The 15,110-nt window shown below is 40.1% G+C and overlaps 1 protein-coding gene across 1 annotated transcript in view; it reads left to right on the forward strand.

Moving 5' to 3' along the window:
* TXNDC8 (thioredoxin domain containing 8) overlaps positions 1-9,472 on the forward strand; it is a 28,648-nt gene extending 19,176 nt beyond the window's left edge. Inside the window, exon 5 of the mRNA XM_008066169.1 lies at positions 9,367-9,472. Within this exon, the coding sequence (XP_008064360.1) occupies positions 9,367-9,429 (63 nt within the window). The 3' untranslated portion in view covers positions 9,430-9,472. The remainder of the gene's footprint in view (positions 1-9,366) is intronic.
* The last annotated feature ends 5,638 nt before the right edge of the window (positions 9,473-15,110 follow it).

The following is a 15,110-nucleotide window of genomic DNA, read 5'->3' on the forward strand; positions in this document are numbered from 1 at the left end:
GTCTCGCCAAGTTGCCCAGGCGGGTCTCGAACCCGCAGGCTCAGGCAATCCACTCACCCTAGCCTCCCAAAGCACAGGATTACAGACTGAACCACTGAGCCCAGCCAAAATTTGATTTATAAACCTTCTTAAAATCCAATAAATTTCATAAACCCTCTTCCCAGACAAAAAAAAACGTATGCACATAAGCTGAAATGTGCAACTCATACTAAGGTATGCAATTACCCCCTGAAGCCTATCAATGGATCTCCTAGGTTGATAACTTTGGTTCCAGACTCAGGGTTTGTGTATGTCTATGGAATCGGGAAAGGAAGAGAAATAAAGAATTAGCAACTTCAGGTCAATTGCTTAAATACTACCCAACTATCAAAAGTTGACTCCATCTTTTATTCTTTGATATTAGACTAAAGTGACTCCCCAGAGCACTTAGGTCCACTAGTAAGAGTGATGGGATATGAGTATATAGATGCTAATAAGTAAATATTCACAAATGAATAATTCAGAGGAACCCATCTGATAGACTGAGCTAATATATTAAATGGGAGGAAGCATACGCCCTTACTTTTGTGAGCTGTGGAAATCATGCAAGTCATTTCCAATAACACACTCCTTAAAGTAAGTATGGAGATTAAAAGAATCCTAAGTAGGTGGTACCATGGTATGTTAGAAAGAAAAGATTGGAAGCATAGGTCATAAACATGGTGCCTTTGAGGGCCATGTAGGGCTAATAGGGTAAAACAATAGGCAGTGAGAAGGATGGTCATCCCTGGAGAATCACCTTCTCAAATGTTCAACTGTTCAACTTCATAAAAACAGTGCTTGATCCATCTCCCAAGAGTGTCTACAGTTAATTTTTACTGTCTCTTGAGTAAGACAATTGCAGGTTGAACCCCAGATTTGTCCCTTATTAGTGGGTGACCTTGAGAGTAACCCAAATCATTTGAGTGAGGTTCAATTTCTCTTGTTGAAATAGTGGCTAAAAAATCTGTCTTTGATTAATTGTCCTGAAATTTGCAACATCACATATAAAATGCCTAGCACTGGACTTGGTGCATACTATAAAATGTAGCTACCATTGGAACAGGACCTAGCTCTGTATGCCTACTTTCCTGATCATGTATAAATAAATAAAAATTTGGAAATAAAGTTTATGAGATACTTCTAAAGCTCTTTGAATAACTACAACATCCATTCAAGCTAAGTTAGCTTAACCTTCAGGAGTTACCTACCCAATGATATTCAACCAGTTAAGAGCTGTGTTAGACACAGAGGAGTTTTACATGAGAAAAAAAAAATTACTCTTACATGGTCTTGAGGAATCTGAAGGGTGAGGGTCTCTAAAAGGGGTCCCCTATCAGCACCATAAGCAACTGATACATTGGCAGAGATTGATTAACTGGAAGGGGCAAGAACTGAGTGAAATGGAACGAAAGTGGGCAAAGCGCAGCAACTATTTAGCACCACCTGGCAAACTTTAGCATCACTGCTAAAGATGCTTCTCTCTGCTTTGACGACTGAAAGACTCATGTATATCTCTTTTTCAGGGCAGGGATTAGGGTGAGGCAAGTGAGCCAGAAAATATCCTGGTATGTATAGGATCAAGTCTTACTTTTATTTAAATTTTTGATATTTTGCTCATCATGAATTTTTTGCATTAAGTTTTAATACATTTATTTAACATTTTTTCAAATATCCCTTATCTTGATTATTGAATTTTTGGCAAGCACCTCTTACAATTTTTTTTTTACTCTATTCCCAGCCCTCCTCTTTTCCTCTGAATTTTAAATTGTTGAACTATAGGAGTGATTTGTTCACTGATTCACCAGAAGAACTTACAGGACTCAACAGCAAGTTACATTTATAGCTAAGATTTATTACAACAACCACAACAAAAATACAGAGTAAAGGCAGCAGGAAAAAGATATGCATTGGTGGTGTCCAGAAAGGTCCAGCACAGACTTCTGATGTCCTTCCTTGTCAGAGGACACGTAGGAGTGCTCTCTCGAGCAATGAACTTCAGGTACATATGTGAATAACCCTTCCTACAGACACCCTTTATGCTCAGAGACCAAGGTGTTTCTGGGGATGGGTGGTAGTGTCACATAGACATATCTTACTATGCAACCATTGCCACGGAACCAGTCATGGCAATGGAAACTCAGGACCCCAACAATAAAATGAAATACACATCATCAATAGTGATGTGATGCAAAGCGACTTAACACGACATCATGCATGGTCCATCACTTCAGGTATATATAACAAAGTCATCAATCACTAACACAAAGAACACTTGAAGGGCCACATTTCTGTGGGGTTGGGGTATAGTCAATCATGGTTCTCTTAGAGACACACAAGGAGAAAGCAACTAGACGTGCTGTACTAACAATTTTCTCACAAGGAGTCAAGTGGATAATCAAAATATCACCTTTGTTATAAGTAGTCATGATGCTAAATTGTGCTCATTGAAGAACGTGGCAGGGATTTATGTCAACAGACCTCCTACTATTCCCTTGGAAGCCTAGGCCTTGAGGGGAACCACCTGTAGGAGAATCTGGGGCTGCAGAAAAGAAACCTACCTACCTGGGTAAAAGAGATATTGCTGCTTCATGCAACTATTAAATTCCAAAAGTAAAGGCAGAGAGTGATGACCTTTCACACCTGTAGAAGACAGTCCTTGAGCCCCCATCCCATACGCTGTCCAGAAGAGCAGTGGGAGGAGAGCATGCTTGTCCCTTGAGTAGAACATGCCCCCAAAAGAAAGGGAACAGGCATGAGCTCATTTCTTGGTGTAGGCTTAATGGATAAGCTCACCTCTAAAGGAAAGGATAGCGGAAACAGGCATATTTTTCCCAATATGGGCATTTGAGTAGATTTCCCAATGGAAATATGGGAACATGAGTATATGCCATCGAAGGGAATGGCCCTCAAAACCTCGTTTATGCCTGAGCACAAAGTTCCATCCCTCATTTCTAGTAATGGGCAGAAATGATATCTCCTCTGGCCAGAGTTCAAAATCAATTTTCCTAGTCTCAGTGTGGCTTAAGATGAATTCCCACATTAGGCTCACACCTTTTGCCCTTCCTCAGAAAGTCACATTGTACTGAGTACCCAGTGTCCAGGCAGCTCCATGTATCTCAACAACTTCAGTTGATGGCACAAAATAAAAGTTGGCAAACTACAACCTGTGGGTCAAATCTGCCCTTCCACCTGTTTTTGTAAAACTTTTCCTGGAACTCAGCCATACCCATTTGTCTCTGAATGGTTTGGCTTGTGGTTACTTTTGTGCCACAGCAGCAAATTTGAGTAGTTACGACAGAGACCATATGGCCTGCAAATTTTAAAATTGTATCATCTCACTCTTTATAAAAGATAGTTTATTGACCCCTAACACAGAAGAAGAAAAAGTGCTCTTGTCATTATTTATGCCAATCCATGCTAAAAAAAAAATCAGATATTTACACAGTTTCTAAATCAGCTATAAGAAAGTGAAAATAAATTTGTATTTGACTGATGTCTCACGAATAGAATAAGTTGAGAAGTCCATTATAGACAAGAAAAACAAATTAACAGATTGCTTTTATAAGCTCTTTTCACAAATTCAAGCGCATATAAATTCAAGCTGCTTGCTTGATTTTGATTTAGCTCCTTCAATAAACCTTAACTGAACTCTTGCAATTGTAAAGCCTGCCTTGGATGTTGTGAAAGTCAAAAGGGAAGTGTTCAAATACCTGCAACACAATGCAGATGGTTTGGGGGATGAGATGGGTGGGGCAGAGTTAGAGAAATGGACCCAGATAAGATCAAACAGTAATTAACGTTATCCATTTCTCTACACAAGGTGGTAGTGCTTTTAAAACTTCTCTTATCAGATGTATATTTTCCATCTTATTAGTACCTTATTTAATGCCTTAGTAAGACCATCTTTTAAAAGGAAAAGAATGTAATATCAATATAAATTTTTTAATTGTATTGTGCATACAATTATTCCTACAACCAACACCAAAAATGTGTCTTGCGCTAATAGGTTGTTTTAGGCATTTTGTTGTTGTTGCTGTTGCTGTTGCTTCAGGGTTTGTTGTTGTTGTTTTTAACTAAATACAGACGTCTGGAAAACTGATGAGCTCTCATACTGCTAGTCCAAATATAACTTCAGTACTCACTCAAGCAAAATTGCATATCCACTGGTCAAGGCATTTTATTATAATTAATCTATGTGTGTGTTATTAGTCAGACTCTGAAGTCTAATTTGGAAGGAGGGGACCAACATCTCTCAGAAGTCTGTCTGGAAGGAGGGGACCAACATCTCCAGCCTCTTTGCAGTTTAACAGTAACAGTAATAGAATTCTTGTAGGTGATTGAAGGTCATTGGCATTAAAAAGAAGGAGGAGGAGGAGGAGGAGGAGGGAGGAAGGAAGGAAAAAAGAAAGAAAGAAAGGGGGAGAAACCTACCTCTGGTTGAAACTAAGTAATGGGCTAATGACAGGGCAGGGAAGGTTCACTTTATAATTTTATTTTTGTATATGTTTGAAAACATACACAATAAACTATTTTAAACTGATTATTGGGCCTAGATAATTCTGTTATGCATGGACAGCCACTCTCCATCCCGTTGGTTTCAGCAAATGAGAGCTTATCATTTTCATTAGCAGTCATTACTAGGGTGGCAGCAACGATGAGAAATGAAGGCATTGAGAGAGAGAAGTGAACTTGCTTCCTATTGCTTCAGAGAGGAGCATGCCTTTGAAAGGCATGGCCCAGCATCTGATTAAAATAAGAAAATACTTCGGGCAGAAATTATGTGCTAGTTACCTTGCATATGTAACTTTTCAAAAGAAAGCTACTTGTACAATAAACTCTTAAGAGTAAGCTGTTCCTCATTCACTAGCTCCATTTATTAAGCCCCTATACGCAAAGCCCAAGCCTAGATAGGGAGACATAAACACAACATTTGTCTTTGGCAAACTTGGCAATGAAAGCACAAGATACATAATACCTAGTTCCTGACTAGCTAATACCTAGTCTAGCACTACCCAGAGTCTTGGACTCATACTTCAATAAACAGAAATCAGATTAGGCCCTCAAGTCAGGTCTAAAACCATCCTAGCATACCTGCATAAGGTTCTAAGCTACACACTAAAAATATGGAGGAAAAACTAAGGTTCAGTCTCTATCCTTGGTCTAATGGGGAAGACACATGACAAAAATCAGTCATTTAACAGTGGAATGCACAGAGTACCATGGCATCACAGAGAAAAAGTTCAGGGAAAGTCTCATGAGTTAAAGTTAAATTATTTTGGAGAATGGTTGATCAGCAAGTCAGAAAAGATGAGAAGAAGCAGTGTCATAAAATAGCATGAGAAGTGTCAGGAATTATTTGAATAATAATACAATAGTATAAAATTATCACTAGCAGGTTTTTTGTTGTTGGTTTTTTTTTTGAAACTGCCTCTGGGTGATGGGTAAATGGTGGGGGGTGGAGTTCACATTATTTTTTTTTTTTTAATTGCAGATGAGCTCCACCAGGGAATTGTGTCTATTTTGTTCAAATTAAGTCAGGCTCCTAGCAAGCACTTATTAAGGATTGGTTAAATGAATAATGAATCCAACTCTCTAAAGTGTTGCTGGAGTTCAGAGTTTATGGCAGGGAGTGATAGGGAGGTAGACAAGACAAAGTCAAGGAGATCTGGAAGAATCTTGGATTTCATGGTGGTGGGAAAACACTGAAGACACTTGCAAAGAAGGATAGCATGACTGGATATGTGGTTTTGAGCTTTAGGTACAAGAAGGAAGGGATCTAAGGAGTACAAGACTGGGACAGAAGGAAAGACGAGTTATGTGGTTGTTGCTAAAGTCCAAGTGAAAGCTGACCAAGGTAAAATATATGGAATTTATGGAATCAGGTAGCAAATTTAATGTTACCTAAAGCCACTAGAATGGTTAACGTGAAAGACTGGCAATACCAAGTGTTGTCAAGGATATGAAGCAACCAGAGCATTCATTCTCTGCTGACAGAGCATACTTTAAAAATATATGAATATAACTTCAAAAACTATTGTATAGTTTCTACTAAAGCTGAACCCCACAATCCCACTCTTAAGTATTAACAGAAATGAGTGTGTGTGTGTCCCTTTAGCTGTCCCCACAAAGATATAGACAAGAATATTCCTAGCAGCACTATTTGCCATAGCTAAAATGAATAAATTATGCCATATTCATGCAACAGAATACTAAAAAAAAAGTAAGAAGTGAATGTAATGTCACTATACTGATAGTGAAAGATGCCAGACACAAAAGAATACATATTGTAGAACTCCATTTATAAAAGTTCAAAAACAGGGAAAACTAATTTATCATGAAGAATAGTGGCAGACTTTGGGCACAAGGCAATGACAGAAGAGGAGGTGTCTAGGTGCTGGTAATGCTCTATATCTTGATCTAGGTATGGTTACACAATGTGCTTTTTTTGTAATAATTCTCCACACTGAATACTTACAACTTAGGCAATTTTCTGAATGCATATGAATTTTTAAAATGTAGCTTCTGTTTCCTGGCTCAGGTGAAAGTGCCCTGTGCTAGGTTCAGTGTATCTAGAAGGAGGAAGAATCAGACTCCACAGTGGTCAAGGCCCTTAATGCACTTGTGGCTCTGGCTGCTCTTGGTGGCTGTGCAAATGTCATAGTACAGTCATGTCATAAGCCCATGGTCATGGAAATCCCCCTCCCTGGAAATTCCCCCTCAGGGATATGCCCTCTTATTTCTTACATTTCTGGAGCCTGGACCATCCCTCTTTGAGGGCAGTTTCCTCCAAGAAGAGAAACCCATCTTTAGGAACCCCCAATGCTCTTTTTGACTCCACACCGCCCTTAGGCAGTGGGGGAAGGGCTAAGATAAGAAGGCACATTCAGATCTGCTATGGTTATTGCCATAAGAATGATAAAAAAAAATCTCTCTGTAGACCACTGAGGGTCCAGAAGGTTGACTGGAATGACATGGCAGTGGTCATGGCGAACAGACACATTTCGGGAACTTCTCACCCCTTCCTTGTCAGTGCCTCTCTGCCACTCAGATAGTCTTTACTTGAGTCAAGCTACTCCTGAAGCAGAGGAACAAAGGATAGAGACATGGAAGGAAGGAATCTTGGACAGAAGTCACAAGAGAAAGATAAAGGGGACTCCCTGCTCCCACACAGTGATGCCCACCCTTCCAGTTCTCGTGTGAAAAACAGACTAAAACTGATGTGGAACCCACAACTTTTTGCACCCTGCACTCTGCCCCAACAATGGTTAGAGACAAGGAACAAAGTTCCTTTAAGACCAGATTGAACTGTTGAGGAAGTCCTAATGCTTTCAAGCAAAAGAAGTTTAGAAAGCAAGTCCCTCTCCCCCAGCCTCCAGACTTATTGTGGACTGTTTAAGACTTCTTTTGCCTCACCTTGATTCCTAGCCTACTGGCAATGGGTTCCTCACTCTGACCACTTAGTTTAGTGCAGCATCCTTCCCCTGCTTCCTGTCAAGTCTGGTCATTCAGGTAGCCAAACCCTGACTTTGTTCCCACCAGGAGTTCTTGTCTTGGTACCAGCTTTTGCCTCAGATCTCTCAAAGGATAATGAAGCTCCCATCACACTCCAGGGCCACCATACAGATGTCGCCTTACTCTTAGGAAAGAGAAATTTTTACAGGTTCTTTCTGACACCTTCCTCCTCCCCTGGCCAAGGCCAAAAGACTGTGTATAGGGGAGATGGTAGCAAACCAGGCAACTCAGACAAATCATGAAATTCTGCACCCACACTTAGGTAACCCTATTCTCAAGACTCAAAAGAATAATTTGCTGTTATAGAAGTGGATCTGTGAGCAAGTGCAAGCGGGTAAGTGAAATGGGATCAAGATGGAGTCAAGTCCGGGGTTTGCTTTTTTTTTTTTTTTTTTTTTGAGTTGGAGTCTCACTCTGTCGCCCAGACTGGAGTGCAATGGGGCCACTCCTGGCCACCGCAACCTCGACCTGCTGGGCTCCAGCAATCCTTCCGCCTCAGTCTTCCAAGTAGCTGGAACTATAGGCGCGCGCTACCATGCCCGGCTAATTTTTTGATTTATTGTAGAGATGAGGTCTCTCCAAGTTGCCCAGGCGGGTCTCGAACCCACGGGCTCAGGCAATCCACTCATCTCAGCCTCCCAAGGCACAGGATTACAGGCTGAACCACCGAGCCCGGCTGGGGTTTGCTTTGAAGGAACAGATAGAATGACAAAATCCTGTTGCCTTGAGAAGCAGATCATTAGATGTCAGGATGGTTTCTCCCTGAGCAATGAAGCTATTTCTAGACTTTTCTAACCCCTGCCCCAAAGTCCTATCACCATTCCTGGTGGCTTAACCCACATTTGCCGGAAACTCAAATCTTCACCCAATCCCAGCCTCCACTCTTCCTTCTCTTCAAACACCAAACACAATTAGTACTAGTACTAAAGTGATAATTAATATCAAGGGGTTTTGACTTCCATATTTCATCAGGCAGAAGATGTTCATGAAAGAAGCATCATTATTTCATATGCTACTATAAAGTGTTCCAAGTAAAATATAATGCATCATCTACTATGAAATGCATTCTGATTCAGAGCTGTGAACATTTGAAAATGTGTTTCTTAGAATCAATTAATTATAATACTATCACCTGGGCAGAAATTAGGGAATAGGAACTCACAAGCCATTTGATTTCAGAAGATCATCCGCAGGAATTAACAAGCCCTCAATATCAATGCATACAAGCTCTTAGAAATTTTCAGTGATTAGTCTGGGTGCAGTTGCTCACACCTGTAATTCCAGCACTTTGGGAGGTGGAGGCAAGAGGATTGTCTGAGCCCAAGGGTTCAAGACCAGCCTGGACAACTTGGCAAGGCTTCTTCCTATAATAAATCAAAAAATTAGTTGGACGTGCTGGCACACACCTGTAGCTCCAGCTACTTGGAAGGTTGAGGTGGGAAGATTGCCTGAGCCAAATAAGTCAAGGTTGCGGTAGACATGAGCATACCACTGCACTCCAGCTTGGGCAACAGAGATTCTGACTCAAAAAAAATAAATTTCAATGATTGAGTTTCTTAATTTCCAATACTATTATATGCTTTAGATTAGAGGAATATTATGAAGAATTATAGAGATCTGGGAAAATATTAGCATAAACAATTTTAGAAGACCACCGAATGTTAAAATGTTATGAATTTAATATGTTTAATGTCCATTTATACTTAAAGTGTCTTGCAGATGATAGAAATAAGGAGGATTAACAGTACAATCAGGAACAAAACTCCTCAAAGCCTCAATAGCTTTGCAGTACTTGGACCAATAATTATTTCAACTTTGTGTATTTGTGAACAGATTTTTGAATTTTGTGGAGCTGATGCTGAAAAACTAGAAATGAAGATTAAAGAACTGATGTAAACTGATCTCCAAGACAAAATACACTTGTGGCATTTCAAAAGGCAACAGCAAATGTGTTTGTCTTTTTATTTTCAGCAAATATGTTAGTGTTCTCTTAATCTCTCTCCTAAAGCTTTACTGGTTGATTACCATATTGCAAGCTCACTTCAAAATTGCTTAAAACTGGGGCAAGATCAGAGATTGTGTCACTTCCATTTTCCAAGCTGGTCTTTCCACTTGCTCTGAGCACATTCTTTGAGCAATGTTTTTCTGACCTTCACAACAGAAGCCCGGCACAGCTAAGAAATAGCACATCATCAAGGTTTTCCAGAGACTGCCAAAGGTGCAATTATTCACAATGATCAACAAATAAATGCCTTGCTGCCCTACTGCAAGTCAAGTATATGAAAACTTTCCGTCATTTAGCCATTGTTTTTGGAACAAAATTCTTCTCCAGTGCTTCATCTTAAATATTATCATCTTATATTTGAACAGTGCCATTTTTCTCTCCCCTCCTGCATTTCTAAAATTATCCTATAAACACACACACACACACACACACACACAACATCCTTTTACTACCTGTATTTCTTTTTTAAAAACTGAGATAACTCAATGAAGACAAGAATGTAATTTAACCTCAAAATCTTTTACCTAGCTCTCTCATCTCCAATGAACACACCTTTAACATGCTAAGAAAATTCTGGCTTATTGTTCACATTTATTCACCTAGAACTACTCATTTAATCTAAATTTTAAAACTTCCTCCACACTAATTTCTATGGGGTACATTCACAGTTAATCCTGGCAGAAGTTGGGGACAGGTTAAGAACAAGCTGAGACATTTCCCACTTTCAGCTTCAGTCCCATCTCACCCAGCTTTTCTTCCTCCTCCTTTCTCACTCTCAACTATCACCACCTAGCACATATTTTATGTCTTATTTCCCTAGAACCTTTCTTGTTCTCATCTAATTCTCCCATTATTCATTCATCCAATGGTCACTGAAGCAGGGTGGTTTTATGCCAGCACTAGGTCCATCCTAGTGATGCATAGAGCAGGAATACTATCCTTGAGCAGGGGAGACAGCCATGTGCAAACAAAGCTAAAGGACTTACAGTAGGAGATGCTCTGATCAATATTTATGCAAAGGCAAAGTCACATGAGAATAAAAGGTGAGAGAGTGATTGGTTCACCTGGAGGTTGGGCAGGGGCTAGGACACGGGGTTTCAGTGGTTTCTAGGAAGAGCTGACAGTTGAGTTGTACTTGAAAGATAGGAGGAGTCTGTTAGATACACAAAGGGGGGAAAAGGCTGATAACACAACACAGGCAAAGCACAGTGTTATGAAAATGGGGGAGAGTGTAGTAGAGTCTGCGGTGGCTAGAATTGGAGGAAATGGAAAGAAGTAACTAATCTCATTAAGCTCCCCCTCAAAAAGGCTTAAAACTTTTTCATTCAGAGGCATTTGTTTTCATAGGAGCAAAGGTTAGCATACTAACACTCAGTGTTAAAGAAGAAGCTTGATTGGGGTTCAAGAGGCCTGAGTTCTCGTCCCAGTCCATCAGCAGCTATGTTGTTTGAGGTATGTTGATCTCTTCAAGCTTAATTTCTTAGCACTTGGGTGAAGAAGCTGGGGTTAGTGCTCTAAAAGGCCCACTCATGCATATGTCTCCAGTGTGGACCAACCTGTGCTACCATTTCAGAGGAGTGATGCTTGAGTTGAGAGAGAGAGCTGTCTGTGTGGCTTCCCCACAGCTGTGGGGCTCCTGCTGGGCCCGTATTTCAAAGGAACACAGCTCCCTCCCAGGTCTGTTGTGAGATCCAGGATGTAGATTGTGCAAAAAACTCAGCCCAGGATTCAGACCCCACTCCTGAGAGAGGCACTGTTGTGTGGACTAGTTGTCTAACTGTTCTTGTCAGATCATTGCTCACCTGAACCTGAAATTGGACCTGCCTGACACTTTAAAGAGAAAAAAAAAAAATGTTTTGCTAGGACTTAAGCAAACATGCAGCGGTAGGCTAAGCTTATTTAGAAATTGTGATCGAAGACACATTTAATTAATGACATAATTATGAACTGTTGTAATCCCACAGAGATGATATCATGTTTAATATTCATAAGCTAAAAATGTTCCTACCATTATCAGTAACATGTATATAGCTCACTCAATTGATGAACCTACTGTTGAAAAAAATCACATAAGCCCACTCTCTGAGGGGCTAAAGGGATTTCCCTCAGGCCCCTCTGGTATGCATCTATTTAGACTTGGCATTGAGCTTTTGCAAATCCTATGGCATGACCAGGTTTATCAGGCTCCTACCGAATAAGGCATCAAATCTATTAATCATATTGCTTATCCATATCTATTAAGCCAAACAGGTACCACATTTCATTGAATCTGAAACACCATCTGTTTTAAGATATATCATCATTTTATGTAATCTTGGGAAGGAAACATCTCAGTCATTTAATCTATACTTGCATGTCTTAAGAGTAGAACCAAATGATGCACACATTGGCTCCTCTAAAGTCCCAATGCTTTGAAATTTCCTTCATCTATTCTAAAGGAACTATAGGAATTTCTTCTACTTTCAGCTGCTCTGCCCTTGCATGTGATAAAATGTTTCATGTATCTCAGTTACAAAATGTCAAACAACTTCATTTGCCTGTGGGTGCCTTTCTTGTTTAGGTCCTGTAAAAAAGCACTTGGTTCTTGCTTTCTAAGAAAATATTTTCTCCAACTGCAGTCTTTCCTCCAACAATAAATAGTTCTTTCACTAATATCAAATGTTTAACTTTCTACTGTTTCCAGGCCTTTCTGTACTCACAGTCATTTTTGCATTTCAATGCTCACAGTGTATTTTTTTATTTTATTTTAGAAAGCAGAATTTATTGAGAGAACAGAAAAGTTCCCACAGTGGAAGGGGATCCAAGGGGGTTGCCCCACAGTGTAGTATTTTAATAGACATTTAAGCTACAATTACACTCAACCTGTAGGTCACCAACAATGCTCATAAATTGATCTGAGTGACCACAACAGGACTAACTCTGATGGAATTTAGGCATACAGGGACAATGACAACTATGTCACACCTGCCACCTGGTCACCCATGATTGTGACACACAATTTGTATTAGTCAGTTTTCTCCAAAGAGACAGAACAAATATGAGATAGCTGGATAGAAAGCTAATAGATAGATAGATAGATAGATAGATAGATAGATAGATAGATAGATAGATGGATGGATTTATTATGAGGAATGGCTTACTCAGGACCTCAACAGATTGGAAGGTACCCACCCACCATGGAGAGGACAATCATCTGAGTCCACAGATTCAAATGCTAATCTCATCTGGAAATGTCTTCACAAGCACAACCAGAAATAGTGTTTAATCTGCACACCAATGGCCAGCCAAGTGGACACATAAAGTCAACCATCACACTATTCACCATAAGATGTACTCTGATCTCAGAGATGTTAAAATGTGAAATAATAGGTGTGACAATTGATGACATGCAGTTTTAAGAAGGCAACAGAGTCTAGCAGGCAAAAGCAAGTGCTCTGGTGTCAGATTGCACATTTTCGTATTCTGACTTAATATTCTCTCTCTAGTTACTTTACCTTGACGCCTCAATTGTCTCATAGAAGGAGGAGGAGGAGGAGGAAGAGAGGGAGGTCATGGTAACCATCTTTAAAAGTTGCTGTGAAGGTTTAGTAAGTTAACATGTGTAAAAGTTTATAACCTTACATAACATAATAGTCATTAGATAAATAATGACTACAATGATCATATACATTTCCGTGTGCCTCAAATAGCATTCCTTGTATTGTTCTGCCAGACCCAAATCAAATTTCTTTTTTGTGAATGATCTTACTTTTATAGAAAAAGAGAAGCTTTAAAATATTGGCTCAATAAAAAAGCAACAGACAAGTTTGTAAAAGTCCATCCAAGGAGCAGAATAACTTTGCACTATACCTGTATGACTGAGTCCCAGTATCAAATACCCTTCCCACCATGGAAAAGAGGGAAGAGCCATTCCAGACAATATACTTGGACAGAACTCCAGGCCTTCAGAAAAAATAGTGAACTGAGGCGATTGGCCTTTGCCATAGGATAATGTTCTGAGCAGCACTTTGATCCAGAGTTGGAGACCCTACTGAGGTTCACCCAGCTCAGAGCTGTTGCCTCCTGGGCAGTCATGTACACAGCCAGGGCAGAGAGTAGTCCAGAAGATGTCACTGCTTGAGCAGTCTGCTTAGATGCCCTGCAGTGGTATTCTCAAGGCTCCCAAGCAACACTGGCAAACAAACTTTTCCCACATCTCTTAGTCATCAATTCCCATCTCCCAGCTTTAAATTAAGTGCCCATTAAGGTTTTGTGCAGAGTAGTGTTCATACTTCTTTTCTGCATCCTGTCAAGCACTGTACCAACCAATGTACCAAGGATTCCATCTACATTTCTTGTCTAATTCTCACAATGACTCAAGTTGGTACTATCATGATCCCCATTATATAGATGAGGAAACCAAAATTTAGAATTTGTCCAAGATCTCGCAACGGGTAAGAGGAGGAGCAGTCATTTGAGAGATTGCTACAGCATCACCATATTGATACTCCCTTATGTAGTCGTCTACATTGGGTGAATCAAGAAGACTCTGAAACACCTCCTTTCTCCAAAAGATATTTCCAGTCCCTCCAGCCTCTCCTGATTCCTGCCTTCTACAGAAGAGGAATTAGTTTTAATAGTTTAGTAGTTTTGCTTAGAGAACCAAGAGTAAGTTTTTGAAGGCACAATATGGCAAGAGTAAGTTTTTGAAGGCACAATATGTATTAAGGTCAATTCTGATTAATTCAATTAATCAATAAACGTTTACTCAACACTCATTAAGAACTGTACATGAGGAATCAGGAACTGGTTGCCAGTTCCAATTTCCATAAGGGTGCCTCCTGCATCTAATGATGTATTGGTGAAAAAAAAAAAAAGCCGGGCTCGGTGGCTCAGCCTGTAATCCTGCGCCTTTGGGAGGCTGAGGTGAGTGGATTGCCTGAGCTCACGGGTTCGAGACCCACCTGGGCAGTGAGATCTCATCTCTACAATAAATCAAAAAATCAGCCGGGCGTGGTAGTGCATGCCTGTAATTCCAGCTACTTGGAAGGCTGAGGCGGAAGGATCTCCGAAGCCCAGCAGGTCGAGGCTGTGGTGGCCGGGAGCGGCCACTGCACTCCATTCTGGGCAACAGAGTGAGACTCCAACTCAAAAAAAAAAGTCAAGGTCAAGGATCCCTTATTTAACAGTGCTTACATTCTAGTGGGAAAAAAGAAAATCACAAGTAAATAAAGAATAGATTTTAATAAAATGTGACAAGTGCTACAAAAAGAAATGAAAAAGTAAGATAGGATAAATAGGATCAGGAATACGGAACTGAGAGGTACAGGTAAATAAGACATCAATTGGCCTGAATGGGAAGGTAAGATTTTTTTTTTAATTTAAAAGATGTGTGGTACAACTCAGGGTTAGGTATGCAAATGGTCATTGAACAGGTAAAGTTTGGTCCCCACATCACCTGGTTTGAGATCAGGCACCCTTACTGATGAAGTGTGCCCCACACTTCCTCCTCTGGCAGTTCCCCACTACTGCCAATCCCTTTCTTATAGTATTATGATAATTGTTCATGGTCCACTTATGAGTGAGAACATGT

The sequence above is a fragment of the Carlito syrichta genome, unplaced genomic scaffold, assembly GCF_000164805.1.
Source record: "Carlito syrichta isolate Samal-C Ts95f unplaced genomic scaffold, Tarsius_syrichta-2.0.1 Scaffold308851, whole genome shotgun sequence".
NCBI classification, from domain to species: domain Eukaryota; kingdom Metazoa; phylum Chordata; class Mammalia; order Primates; family Tarsiidae; genus Carlito; species Carlito syrichta.